This window comes from Panulirus ornatus, chromosome 57 (genome assembly GCF_036320965.1).
Source record: "Panulirus ornatus isolate Po-2019 chromosome 57, ASM3632096v1, whole genome shotgun sequence".
Lineage (NCBI taxonomy): Eukaryota > Metazoa > Arthropoda > Malacostraca > Decapoda > Palinuridae > Panulirus > Panulirus ornatus.
Window position 1 is genome coordinate 22,301,958 of NC_092280.1, and position 14,550 is coordinate 22,316,507.

General features: G+C 42.0%; 1 protein-coding gene across 5 annotated transcripts in view; it reads left to right on the forward strand.

Moving 5' to 3' along the window:
- Positions 1-11,393, forward strand: part of LOC139766261 (uncharacterized) — a 366,776-nt gene extending 355,383 nt beyond the window's left edge. For 4 of the 5 annotated variants that reach the window (XM_071694658.1, XM_071694659.1, XM_071694660.1 and 1 more), the window contains one exon: positions 6,987-11,393. In XM_071694658.1, coding sequence (XP_071550759.1) covers positions 6,987-9,127 — 2,141 coding nt within the window. In that variant the 3' untranslated portion in view covers positions 9,128-11,393. Of the gene's footprint in view, positions 1-6,847 lie in introns of all 5 variants that reach the window. The other variant, XM_071694662.1, reaches the window with a different exon arrangement.
- The last annotated feature ends 3,157 nt before the right edge of the window (positions 11,394-14,550 follow it).

Genomic DNA, 14,550 nt, shown 5'->3' on the forward strand with positions numbered 1-14,550 from the left:
GTAAAGTGTGTGAAAGAAGAAAGTTAAGAGTAAATGTGAATAAGAGCAAGGTTATTAGGTACAGTAGGGTTGAGGGTCAAGTCAATTGGGAGGTGAGTTTGAATGGAGAAAAACTGGAGGAGGTGAAGTGTTTTAGATATCTGGGAGTGGATCTGGCAGCGGATGGAACCATGGAAGCAGAAGTGGATCATAGGGTGGGGGAGGGGGCGAAAATTCTGGGACCCTTGAAGAATGTGTGGAAGTCGAGAACATTATATCAGAAAGCAAAAATGGGTATGTTTGAAGGAATAGTGGTTCCAACAATGTTGTATGGTTGCGAGGCGTGGGCTATGGATAGAGTTGTGCGCAGGAGGATGGATGTGCTGGAAATGAGATGTTTGAGGACAATGTGTGGTGTGAGGTGGTTTGATCGAGTAAGTAACGTAAGGGTAAGAGAGATGTGTGGAAATAAAAAGAGCGTGGTTGAGAGAGCAGAAGAGGGTGTTTTGAAATGGTTTGGGCACATGGAGAGAATGAGTGAGGAAAGATTGACCAAGAGGATATATGTGTCAGAGGTGGAGGGAACGAGGAGAAGAGGGAGACCAAATTGGAGGTGGAAAGATGGATTGAAAAAGATTTTGTGTGATCGGGGCCTGAACATGCAGGAAGGTGAAAGGAGGGCAAGGAATAGAGTGAATTGGATCGATGTGGTATACTGGGGTTGACGTGCTGTCAGTGGATTGAATCAAGGCATGTGAAGCGTCTGGGGTAAACCATGGAAAGCTGTGTAGGTATGTATATTTGCGTGTGTGGATGTATGTATATACATGTGTATGGGGGTGGGTTGGGCCATTTCATTCGTCTGTTTCCTTGCGCTACCTCGCAAACGCAGGAGACAGCGACAAAGCAAAAAAAAAAATATATATATATATATATATATATATATATATATATATATATATATATATATATATATATATATATATCACACACCCCTGCCGCAAACCTACATTCACTGAGAACCAATCACTTTCCTCTCTTCCTACACGTACACATGCCTTACATCCTTGATAAAAACTTTTCACTGCTTCTAACAACTTGCCTCCCACACCATATATTCTTAATACCTTCCACAGAGCATCTCTATCAACTCTGTTGGAGATGAGAGAGCTTGAGAAGTGAGTCAGTTGTTGTTCGCTGATGATACAGCGCTGGTGGCTGATTCATGTGAGAAACTGCAGAAGCTGGTGACTGAGTTTGGTAAAGTGTGTGAAAGAAGAAAGTTAAGAGTAAGTGTGAATAAGAGCAAGGTTATTAGGTACAGTAGGGTTGAGGGTCAAGTCAATTGGGAGGTAAGTTTGAATGGAGAAAAACTGGAGGAAGTAAAGTGTTTTAGATATCTGGGAGTGGATCTGGCAGCAGATGGAACCATGGAAGCGGAAGTGGATCATAGGGTGGGGGAGGGGGCAAAAATTCTGGGAGCCTTGAAGAATGTGTGGAAGTCGAGAACATTATATCAGAAAGCAAAAATGGGTATGTTTGAAGGAATAGTGGTTCCAACAATGTTGTATGGTTGCGAGGCGTGGGCTATGGATAGAGTTGTGCGCAGGAGGATGGATGTGCTGGAAATGAGATGTTTGAGGACAATGTGTGGTGTGAGGTGGTTTGATCGAGTAAGTAACGTAAGGGTAAGAGAGATGTGTGGAAATAAAAAGAGCGTGGTTGAGAGAGCAGAAGAGGGTGTTTTGAAATGGTTTGGGCACATGGAGAGAATGAGTGAGGAAAGATTGACCAAGAGGATATATGTGTCGGAGGTGGAGGGAACGAGGAGAAGTGGGAGACCAAATTGGAGGTGGAAAGATGGATTGAAAAAGATTTTGTGTGATCGGGGCCTGAACATGCAGGAGGGTGAAAGGAGGGCAAGGAATAGAGTGAATTGGATCGATGTGGTATACCGGGGTTGACGTGCTGTCAGTGGATTGAATCAGGGCATGTGACGCTTCTGGGGTAAACCATGGAAAGCTGTGTAGGTATGTATATTTGCGTGTGTGGACGTATGTATATACATGTGTATGGGGGTGGGTTGGGCCATTTCTTTCGTCTGTTTCCTTGCGCTACCTCGCAAACGCGGGAGACAGCGACAAAGCAAAAAAAAATATATATATATATATATATATATATATATATATATTATCCCTGGGGATAGGGGATTAAGAATGCTTCCCACGTATTCCCTGCGTGTCGTAGAAGGCGACTAAAAGGGGAGGGAGCGGGGGGGCTGGAAATCCTCCCTCTCTCTCTCTCTCTCTTTTTTTTTTTTTTTTCCATAAGAAGGAACAGAGGGGGCCAGGTGAGGATATTCCAAAAAAGGCCCAGTCCTCTGTTCTTAACGCTACCTCGCTAACGCGGGAAAAGGCGAATAGTTTAAAAGAAAGAAAAAACATACCATATCCCTGGGGATAGGGGATTAAGAATACTTCCCACGTATTCCCTGCGTGTCATAGAAGGCGACTACAAGGGGAGGGAGCGGGGGGCTGGAAATCCTCCCCTCTTTTTTTTTTTTTCCCAAAAGAAGGAACAGAGGGGGCCAGGTGAGGATATTCCAAAAAAGGCCCAGTCCTCTGTTCTTAACGCTACCTCGCTAATGCGGGAAATGGTAAATAGTTTAAAAGAGAAAAATATACATACCTATACATTGAGATGTATATTTGCGTGTGTGGACGTGTATGTATATACATGTGTATGTGGGCAGGTTGGGCCATTCTTTCATCTGTTTCCTTGTGCTACCTCGCTAACGCGGGAGACAGTGACAAAGCAAAATAAATAAATAAATATATATATATATATATTCCCTGGGGATAGGGGAGAAAGAATACTTCCCACGTATTCCCTGCGTGTTGAAGAAGGCGACTAAAAGGGGAGGGAGCGGGGGGCTGGAAATCCTCCCCTCTCGTTTTTTTTTAATTTTCCAAAAGAAGGAACAGAGAATTGGGCCAGTTGAGGGTATTCCCTCAAAGGCCCAGTCCTCTGTTCTTAACGCTACCTCACTAATGCGGGAAATGGCGAATAGTTTGAAAGAAAGAAAGAAAGAAAAAGATATATATATATATATATATATATATATATATATATATATATATATATATATATATATTTTTATTTTGCTTTGTCGCTGTCTCCCGCATTTGCGAGGTAGCGCAAGGAAACAGACAAAAGAAATGGCCCAACCCACCCCCATACACATGTATATACATACACGTCCACACACGCAAATATGCATACCTATACATCTCAATGTACACATATATATACACACAGACACATACATATATACCCATTTACACAATTCACACTGTCTGCCTTTATTCATTCCCATCGCCACCTCACCGTACATGGAATACCATCCCCCTCCCCCCTCATGTGCACGAGGTAGCGCTAGGAAAAGACAACAAAGGCCCCATTCGTTCACACTCAGTCTCTAGCTGTCATGCAATAATGCCCGAAACCATAGCTCCCTTTCCACATCCAGGCCCCACACAACTTTCCATGGTTTACCCCAGACGCTTCACATGCCCTGATTCAATCCACTGACAGCACGTCAACCCCGGTATACCACATCGATCCACTTCACTCTATTCCTTGCCCGCCTTTCACCCTCCTGCATGTTCAGGCCCCGATCACTCAAAATCTTTTTCACTCCATCTTTCCACCTCCAATTTGGTCTCCCACTTCTCGTTCCCTCCACCTCCGACACATATATCCTCTTGGTCGATCTTTCCTCACTCATTCTCTCCATGTGCCCAAACCATTTCAAAACACCCTCTTCTGCTCTCTCAACCACACTCTTTTTATTACCAGACATCTCTCTTACCCTATTATTACTTACTCGATCAAACCACCTCACACCACACATTGTCCTCAAACATCTCATTTCCAGCACATCCACCCTCCTACGCACAACTCTATCTATAGCCCATGCCTCGCAACCATATAACATATAACATTTTTGCTTTCTGAGATAATGTTCTCGACTTCCACACATTCTTCAATGCTTTCAGAACTTTTGCCCCCTCCCCCTCCCTATGATTCCCTTCTTCTTCCATGGTTCAATCCGTTGCCAAATCCACTCCCAGATATCTAAAACACTTCACTTCCTCCAGTTTTTCTCCATGGTTGCGAGATGTGGGCTATAGGTAGGGTTTAGATAGGGTTGTGCGGAGGAAGGTGGATGTGTTGGATATGAGATGTTTGAGGACAATATGTGGTGTGAGGTGGTTTGATTGAGTAAGTAATGAAAGGGTAAGAGAGATGTGTGGTAATGAAAAGAGTGTGGTTGAGAGAGCAGAAGAGGGTGTATTGAAATGGTTTGGTCACATCGAGGTGGTTTCGGTGCATCATACATGACAGCTAGAGACAGAGTGTGAACGAATGTAGCCTTTGTTCTCTTTTCCTAGCACTACCTCACGTGCGTGTAGGGGGGAGGGGGGTGTCATTTCATGTGTGGTGGGGTGGCAACGGGAATGAATAAAGGCAGCAAGTATGAATTATGTACAAGTGTATATATGTATATGTGCGTGTGTGGATGTGTATTTATATAAATGTGTATGTGGGTGGGTAGGCCATTCTTTCGTCTGTTTCCTTGCGCTACCTCGCTAACGTGGGAGACAGCGACAAAGTATAATAAATGTATATTGAATATATATATATATATATATATATATATATATATATATATATATATATATGGTATTGCAGTGGAATTTATTAAAAAAGGGGGTGACTGTATTGTTGACTGGTTGGTAAGGTTATTTAATGTATGTATGACTCATGGTGAGATGTCTGAGGATTGGCGGAAAGCTTGCATAGTGCCATTGTACAAAGGCAAAGGGGATAAAAGTGAGTGCTCAAATTACAGAGGTATAAGTTTATTAAGTATTCCTGGGAAATTATATGGGAGGGTATTGATTGAGAGGGTGAAGGCATGTACAGAGCATCAGATTGGGGAAAAGCAGTGTGGTTTCAGAAGTGGTAGAGGATGTGTGGATCATGTGTTTGCTTTGAAGAATGTATGTGAGAAATACTTAGAAAAGCAAATGGATTTGTATGTAGCATTTATGGATCTGGAGAAGGCATATAATAGAGTTGATAGAGATGCTCTGTGGAAGGTATTAAGAATATATGGTGTGGGAGGCAAGTTGTTAGAAGCAGTGAAAAGTTTCTATCGAGGATGTAAGGCATGTGTACGTGTAGGAAGAGAGGAAAGTGATTTGTTCTCAGTGAATGTTGGTTTGCAGCAGGGGTGCGTGATGTCTCCATGGTTGTTTAATTTGTTTATGGATGGGGTTGTTAGGGAGGTGAATGCAAGAGTTTTGGAAAGAGGGGCAAGTTTGCAGGCTGTTGTGGATGAGAGAGCTTGGGAAGTGAGTCAGTTGTTGTTCGCTGATGATACAGCGCTGATGGCTGATTCAGGTGAGAAACTGCAGAAGCTGGAGACTGAGTTTGGTAAAGTGTGTGAAAGAAGAAAGCTGAGAATAAATGTGAATAAGAGCAAGGTTATTAGGCACAGTAGGGTTGAGGGACAAGTCAGTTGGGAGGTAAGTTTGAATGGAGAGAAACTGGAGGAAGTGAAGTGTTTTAGATATCTGGGAGTGGATTTGGCAGCGGATGGAACCATGGAAGCAGACGTGAATCATAGGGTGGGGGAGGGGACGAAAATTCTGGGAGCCTTGAAGAATGTTTGGAACTTGAGAACGTTATCTTGGAAAGCAAAAATGGGTATGTTTGAAGGAATAGTGGTTCCAACAATGATATATGGTTGTGAGGTGTGGGCTATAGATAGAGTTGTGCGGAGGTGGGTGGATGTGCTGGAAATGAGCTGTTTGAGGACAATATGTGGTGTGAGGTGGTTTGATCGAGTAATTAATGAAAGAGTAAGAGAGATGCGTAGTGGTAAAAAGAGTGTGGTTGAGAGAGCAGAAGAGGGTGTTTTGAAATGGTTTGGGCATATGGAGAGAATGAGTGAGGAAAGATTGACCAAGAGGATATATGTGTCAGAGGTGGAGGGATGAGGAGAAGTGGGAGACCAAATTGGAGGTGGAAAGATGGAGTGAAAAAGATTTTGAATGATCGGGGCCTGAACATGCAGGAGGATGAAAGGCATGCAAAGAATAGAGTGAATTGGAAAGATGTGGTATACCAGGGTCAACTTGCTGTCAATGGATTGAACCAGGGCATGTGAAGCGTCTGGGGTAAACCATGGAAAGTTCTGTGGGGCCTGGATGTGGAAAGGGAGCTGTGGTTTCGGTGCATTATCACATGACAGCTAGAGACTGTATTCTTTCTCCCCTATCCCCAGGGATAGGGGAGAAAGAATACTTCCCACATATTCCCTGTGTGTCATAGAAGGTGACTAAGAGGGGAGGGAGCAGGGGGCTAGAAATTCTCCTCCCATTTTACTTTTTCCAAGGGAGGATGTTCCCTCTAAGGCTCAGTCCTCTGTTCTTAACGCTACTTTGCTAACGCGGAAAATGGCAAATATGTATGAGAAAAATATATATATATATTTATTTCTTAAGGTTGCGGGGGGCTGGAAATCCTCCTCTCTCATTTTTAGTTTTCCAAAAGAAGGAACAGAGAAGGGGGCCAATTGAGGATATTCCCTCAAAGGCCCAGTCCTCTGTTCTTAATGCTACCTTGCTAATGCGGGAAATGGCGAATAGTATGAAAGAAAGAAAAAGATATATATATATATATTTTTTAGTTTCCTGCATTAGTGAGTTAGTGCCAGGAACAGAGGTATGCACCAAGATTCAAATATGTACATGAATTAAACTACATTTTCAAATATTTCATGGAGTTTCATCCCTAGGTTTGATGTATGGATCCCAGCGAAGTCTTCAAAGTGTGGGTTTGGTATTTAGTGCCAGGAACAGAGGTATGCACCAAGATTCAAATATGTACATGAATTAAACTACATTTTCAAATATTTCATGGAGTTTCATCCCTAGGTTTGATGTATGGATCCCAGCGAAGTCTTCAGAGTGTGGGTTTGGTATCAGATGGTATAGGGGCTACCCAGCAGCAGCAGCAGCCTCCCAGACCCATGTCAACATCCCCACCTCCATATACAGACCACTGTAGCCTAATTGATAGTGATATTTATGGCAGAATTGGCATGACTCGACATGTTCAAGTTGGGGGGACCTTACCTGCGGGCTTTGGGAGACATCAGAGAGGTTATAGTTCCCTCCCTCCATCTCGACGACAGTCATTTGTACCTCAAACAACTGAGCAGCAGCAAAAGGATGAGCAACATCTGCAGCAGCAACAGCAACAAGCATTATCAAGAAGATCAAGTGTTGCTTCATATACAGCTGGAATGGATAGTAGAGGATTTCGGAGGCCAGCTGCTTCTAATCCTAGCACTCCAGAAAAAGTATTAGATAAGAAAGAAAAATCTGGTAAAAAGGAAAAGGATAAAGAAAAGAAGAAAAAGGAGGCAAAAACAGAAAAATCACCCAAGAAGAAATGGTTTTGGACCTTGCCTCTGAGAAGAAAGAAGAAGAATAAAGACGAGTCTACAGAGGAGGATGATGGAGGTTTTAAGGCTGCGTCAGAAAAGGGTGCTAGGAAACTCTTGCCACGAGATGATTCCAGCTTTATCCGCTACCCATCACCTGACACAGCATCCTCTGAGCTGAACTCGTCATACTCAAGTGAAATGTCTGGTGAACAGAGTTATCGTAGTAGTCCTTCAGCTGAGGTCTATTATTATAGCCGGAGGGCTCAGCATCAAGCAGCACAACTTCAGCAGCAGCAGGTGGGAGGGGGTGTTGGACCACGGTCATTACCAACTACCCCCGTGTCCCCTCCTGATAGCAGTCAGTCATCCTTTGTTTCTGTTAATCCATCACCACAGAGTGTGATGTCTGATGTAACTGATCTTACTGTGACAGACTTAACTCGAGGACGTCGCTATATGAGTAGAGAAGAGCTGTATGCAGCCATGCGTCATCCTCAGTATTACAATTCCCACAGAGGCACAACAGCTGGACCTGCTGGTGAATTTGGCAGCCAGAAAACTACCCCAACATCTAGTCGTAGCACTTCCCCTGCTGTGTTTGGTGTTAACCCCCTTCCACCATATGCTATTAGACCTCAGGTTCAGAGTGTATATGTTGGATGGCCTCCTGACCAACAGATAAACCTTCAGCAAAGTGGTATTCCACACAGAGACCCACAAGCACATGAACAGTCACTAAGTGACTCTCAGTCAGAAGATATTTCACCTACAACAGATGTTGATCCACCTGAAGGGTATCAGGATTTATCTTACGACAGTCTAAGTAAATATGAGCCTCAAACAAAACAAAGTTCCATTACACCTTCAAATTCTCAAGATTCCCCACAGAACCAACAATCACAACAATCCCAGCAGTCTTTATCATTGCAACAGACTCAGCAAGCATCACAATCTACACCTAAGCAAACAACATTAGGGGATTTTAAGAAAATGATTTTGAATAAAAGTATGAGTTCTGCAGGTGGTAATCAAAGAATTTCAGCTGTGGAGATGCTGAAAGCATCTCGTCCTGGAATTTATGGGTATTCACCGCCTCCTGCTCCTGTAGTGAAGCCTCCTCAGCCTTCACCCTCCCAGACACGAGGTGAAGGAGTTATCATACCGCCTTCTTCCCGTAACACTGCAAGGGCACTACTCTTTCAGAGTCGGTTTGGAAGTGGCAGGCGGTTCCGCACACCAAAAACAGAAATTATTAGTACCACAATTTTGGAAGACCATGGTGGAGAGGTTATTGAAGAGGAGGAGGATGAGGAGGAGGAGGAGGAGGATGACAGCAGTGCAGAAAGTCCAGAGCGGCTTGGTTTACAAAATGTGAGGGGACCTCTGGCACGTGCACACAGTGAACCATGTAGTTCAGATCGTGCAACATCATACTCCCCCTCTTCCTCACCTGTTGAACATCCTGATGAAGTTGCACATTCTACTCCTAACACAACCCTTGATCAACCTCCTTTACCACCAGATGTGTCTATAATTGCCTCTGATACAGTACAAGACTTAGAGTCAACATCTGCTTCTAAAGATAATGAAACTGAAGATAAGGAGTCAGTGGAAACAGCCCTCTGACATGAGGCATAATCTAGTCCTTAATAATTGTAAAAAGCTGCTCAAGAATTTTATACCTACTCCAGTTGAACCTTTCTTTACTCATTCTGTGTGATGAGCAATGATTTTCTTTATACATTCTTTAACTGGTAATGTACTTTGGAAGTATAGTACTTAATACATTTTAATTTCACTCGATATATATATTTCTATAGCAGTGGTGTTCTTCTGGCACAAAAGATATATTTTCTTGTCAAATTTTTTATTTTTAATTTATTCTCTTTTATGATACATTTGTTACAGAAAAAGATTTTCTTACCTCTGAAAATGTACACATTGTCAGTCAATGAAAATAACTTGTCTTTAAATCAGTCCCCCTTTTAGGGATTGCTTTTCCATGTTAGATAATGTATCATGTGCGCCTTAGCCTTTCCAATGTGGCCCTCCCAACCTGTTTGTGTATGCCAATAGTTTGTGATGGATGGGCAGATATGGAGATAGGCTGTGAATGAATTTCTGTAGTGCACCCTCAGACTTATGCAGGACTGACAGATTGCCAGCCTTTACGCATGCATACTCTTAGGGACTTTGGGATATAGGTTATAATTTATATTTTATACTGTATATTTATTTTTCTGTCTTAGGTGAACCTTGTTTATAAAAGCTGGTTTGTCATATCCAAATGAGTACTTTGCCCTAATTTTCATTGTTCATATATTATCAAAAATATTTATTCCACTGACATACTGCCCTGCATAGCTGGAGATGATTGTATAATAAATGCTGTCATTTCTTTTTCTAAATTCCCCAATACATAATTAGATCACATCACACTTGGCTAGCAAACCTGGTGCAGAATTTTTGTAAAAAATAAAATTTTTACTTAATACTGTAAAAGCGAAAGGCCATATCTTAGTTTAAAAGAATATTATTTGCAGCATTTCTTTAGATATAAAATTATGATTATCAGTACTCCATGATACTGTCTACAGTGTAAGGTGAAGAAATCGAGCTTTAGGTCTAAAAATCTACTGCACCCTCATTTCTGCTCAGCTGCCCAAGATAATACAAAGGTACTACTCGTCTCAGGGGTACACACTGTGTTGCACAAGCTCTAATGGTTTGTGTAACAGGCCAAAGTCATGTTTTCATTCCATACAACTTTGGACCATGTGACCTTTAACCATAAGCACAAAGTCATTCATACAATCCAGAAAGCACTAAATATCCCATGTTATATCATAGTACTTGTTGACCATTTTACTTGTAGAATTTATACAAAGAGGAAAGTCGCCAGCAATTATCAACAGTATATTTGCTGCTGCATCTGTATATGTGGTTAGAGTTGATGCACATGTAAGGAAATGCATAGGTGATTTTTTTTTTCTTTTTTACAATATGAACATTATTGGTAATGGTCCTCGTCTGTACTTGTGAAAGACTTAGTCAGTATCATTACTTAGCCAAATTTTGATCTCAATGACTTGTTTATTTAAGGCTAATCTCTCCATCTCTACTCATTGAAGTTCCTGAACATTCCCAAAATGTAAACTATTCCATGATCATTTCCAGAGTTTAGGTTTTAGAAACCTGAAAGTTCTAACACATTATCTGAATTAGGAAGTGCCTTTTTGTCCCTTGATAAGTTCTGCCATTTGTTGTAGCAATAACTTGTTCATGTATATATTGTATATTGATCAGACAAGCTTATAGGATAGGCAACTTCTGCCCCTCTACTTAGTTTTTTACTGAACTGTATAATTATGCTTTAGCCATGTTAGACTTACTATGTATTTCTTGAAGCAGGTTTCTTTGATGAGAAACTGAATATTTTTTCCTGTCTAGAATTTCAGTATGAAAGAGCTTGAGAATGACTTAGGCTCTCTGCTCAAACATGAGATACATTGATGAAGACAATTTTGTAAGTAGAGCTTTTTTAGTTGAAGAAAATTTTGACATGTGTAATTAACACTTTTTAAACAAATAATGGTCATCCCAAAAGAGGGAATGTTCAGTTCCATTTCTGTTTAATCTGGCCATGACAGCTGACTGCTCTTGGTTCAGCTGCTATTAAGTAAATTTTGCCAAATTAAAGTTATATATAGAATAACAGCTGGAGAAACCAGAAATTGTGCTATTTCATACTATTATTGAGTCTTCCTTGTTAAGTATAGTCTATGAAGCTAACACCAAAGTCAACCTGCACCTCAGAAGAACCTAGACATATTACTTTATCTTATATTGTTTATGAGTCTCCATGGGGTTAGCAATAAAGACATGACCTGGATTATTTTTTTTATCTAAACCTATTTCAACCTTCAGTGATATATTTTAATTTGATAGTGTCAGTAAAGCTAGAGAGTGGGTGCCTTGTTAGCTCTACTGGTATGGAAGCCATACGAGTAATATTATTATTATTTATTTTGCTTTGTTGCTGTCTCCCGCGTTAGCGAGGTAGCACAAGGAAACAGACGAAAGAATGGCCCAACCCATCCACATACACGTCCACACACGCAAATATACATACCTATACATCTCAATGTACACATATATATACATATATACCCATGTACATAATTCATAGTCTGCCTTTATTTATTCCCATCGCCACCCTGCCACACATGGAATAACAACCCCCCTCCCCCGTCATGTGTGCAAGTTAGCGCTAGGAAAAGACAACAAAGGCCCCATTCGTTCACACTCAGTCTCTAGCTGTCATGTAATAATGCACCGAAACCACAGCTCCCTTTCCACATCCAGGCCCCACAGAACTTTCCATGGTTTACCCCAGACGCTTCACATGCCCTGGTTCAATCCATTGACAGCACATCGACCCCAGTATACCACATCGTTCCAATTCACTCTATTCCTTGCACGCCTTTCACCCTCCTACATGTTCAGGCCCCGATCACTCAAAATCTTTTTCACTCCATCTTTCCACCTCCAATTTGGTCTCCCACTTCTCCTCGTTCCCTCCACCTCTCACACATATATCCTCCTGGTCAATCTTTCCTCACTCATTCTCTCCATGTGACCAAACCATTTCAAAATACCCTCTTCTGCTCTCTCAACCACACTCTTTTCACTTCCACACATCTCTCTTACCCTTACATTACTTACTCGATCAAACCACCTCACACCACATATTGTCCTCAAACATCTCATTTCCAGCACATCCACCCTCCTGCGCACAACTCTATCCATAGCCCACGCTTCGCAACCATACAACATTGTTGGAACCACTATTCCTTCAAACATACCCATTATTGCTTTCCAAGATAATGTTCTCGACTTCCAAACATTCTTCAAGCCTCCCAGAATTTTCGCCCCCTTCCCCACCCTATGATTCACTTCCGCTTCCATGGTTCCATCCACTGCCAGATCCACTCCCAGATATCTGAAACACTTTACTTCCTCCAGTTTTTCTCCATTCAAACTTACCTCCCAATTGACTTACCCTCAACCCTACTGTACCTAATAACCTTACTCTTATTCACATTTACTCCTAACTTTCTTCTTTCACACACTTTACCAAACTCAGTCACCAGCTTCTGCAGTTTCTCACATGAATCAGCCACCAGCGCTGTATCATCAGCGAACAACAACTGACTCACTTCCCAAGCTCTCTCATCTACAACAGACTGCATACTTGCCCCTCTTTCCAAAACCCTTGCATCCACCTCCCTAACAACCCCATCCATAAACAAATTAAACAACCATGGAGACATCACACACCCATGCCGCAAACCTACATTCACTGAGAACCAATCACTTTCCTCTCTTCCTACACGTACACGTGCCTTACATCCTCGATAAAAACTTTTCAAAGCTTCTAACAACTTGCCTCCCACACCATATATCCTTAATACCTTCCACAGAGCATCTCTATCAACTCTTATCATATGCCTTCTCCAGATCCATAAATGCCACATACAAATCCATTTGCTTTTCTAAGTATTTCTCACATGCATTCTTCAAAGCAAACACCTGATCCACACATCCTCTACCACTTCTGAAACCACACTGCTCTTCCCCAATCCGATGTTCTGTACATGCCTTCACCCTCTCAATCAATACCCTTCCATATAATTTACCAGGAATACTCAACAGACTTATACCTCTGTAATTTGAGCACTCACTCTTATCCCCTTTGCCTTTGTACAATGGCACTATGCAAGCATTCCACCAATCCTCAGGCACCTCACCATGAGTCATTCTTTTTTCTTTCTTTCAAACTATTCGCCATTTCCCGCATTAGCGAGGTAGCGTTAAGAACAGAGGACTGGGCCTTTGAGGGAATACCCTCACCTGGCCCAATTCTCTGTTCCTTCTTTTGGAAAATTAAAAAAAACCGAGAGGGGAGGATTTCCAGCCCCCCGCTCCCTCCCCTTTTAGTCGCCTTCTACGACACGCAGGGAATACGTGGGAAGTACTCTTAATCCCCTATCCCCAGGGATCCTTACCAACCAGTCAACAATACAGTCACCCCATTTTTTAATAAATTCATTGCAATACCATCCAAAACTACTGCCTTGCCGGCTTTCATCTTCCGCAAAGCTTTTACTACCTCTTCTCTGTTTACCAAATCATTTTCCCTAACCCTCTCACTTTGCACACCACCTCGACCAAAACAACCTATATCTGCCTCTCTATCATCAAACACATTCAACAAACCTTCAAAATACTCACTCCATCTCCTTCTCACATCACCACTACTTGTTTTCACCTCCCCATTAGCCCCCTTCACTGAAGTTCCCATTTGCTCCCTTGTCTTACGCACTTTATTTACCTCCTTCCAAGACATCTTTTTATTCTCCCTAAAATTTAAAGATACTCTCTCACCCCAACTCTCATTTGCCCTCTTTTTCACCTCTTGCACCTTTCTCTTGACCTCCTGCCTCTTTCTTTTATACATCTCCCACTCATTTGCATTTTTTCCCTGCAAAAATTGTCCAAATACCTCTCTCTTCTCTTTCACCAATAATCTTACTTCTTCATCCCACCACTCACTACCCTTTCTAATCAACCCAGTAATAGTTAATGTAATACAGGGCTTAACTAGTGCAATACCTGCCTTGGAAAAAGGGAACCCATTTTCTGAAACCACATCATTTTGACACTTCCCCTCAAGTTTTCTTGATGTAACAAAAAGTATGCTGTCAGTGGGGATGACTGGGCCTGGGAAGTGAGTCGGTTGTTGTTGCTGATAATACAGCATTAGTGGCAGATTCGAGTGAGAAACTACAGATGGTGACTGAGCTTAGAAATGTGTGTGAAACAAAAAAGTTTAGAGAATGTGAATAAAGGCAAAGTTGGTTCAGCAGGGTAGAGGGACAAGTTAGTTGGGATGTAAGTTTGAATGGAGAGATACTGGAGGAAGTGAAGTGTTTTAGATATCTGGGAGTGGACATAGTAGCAAATGGAAGTGGAAGTGAGTCATAGGA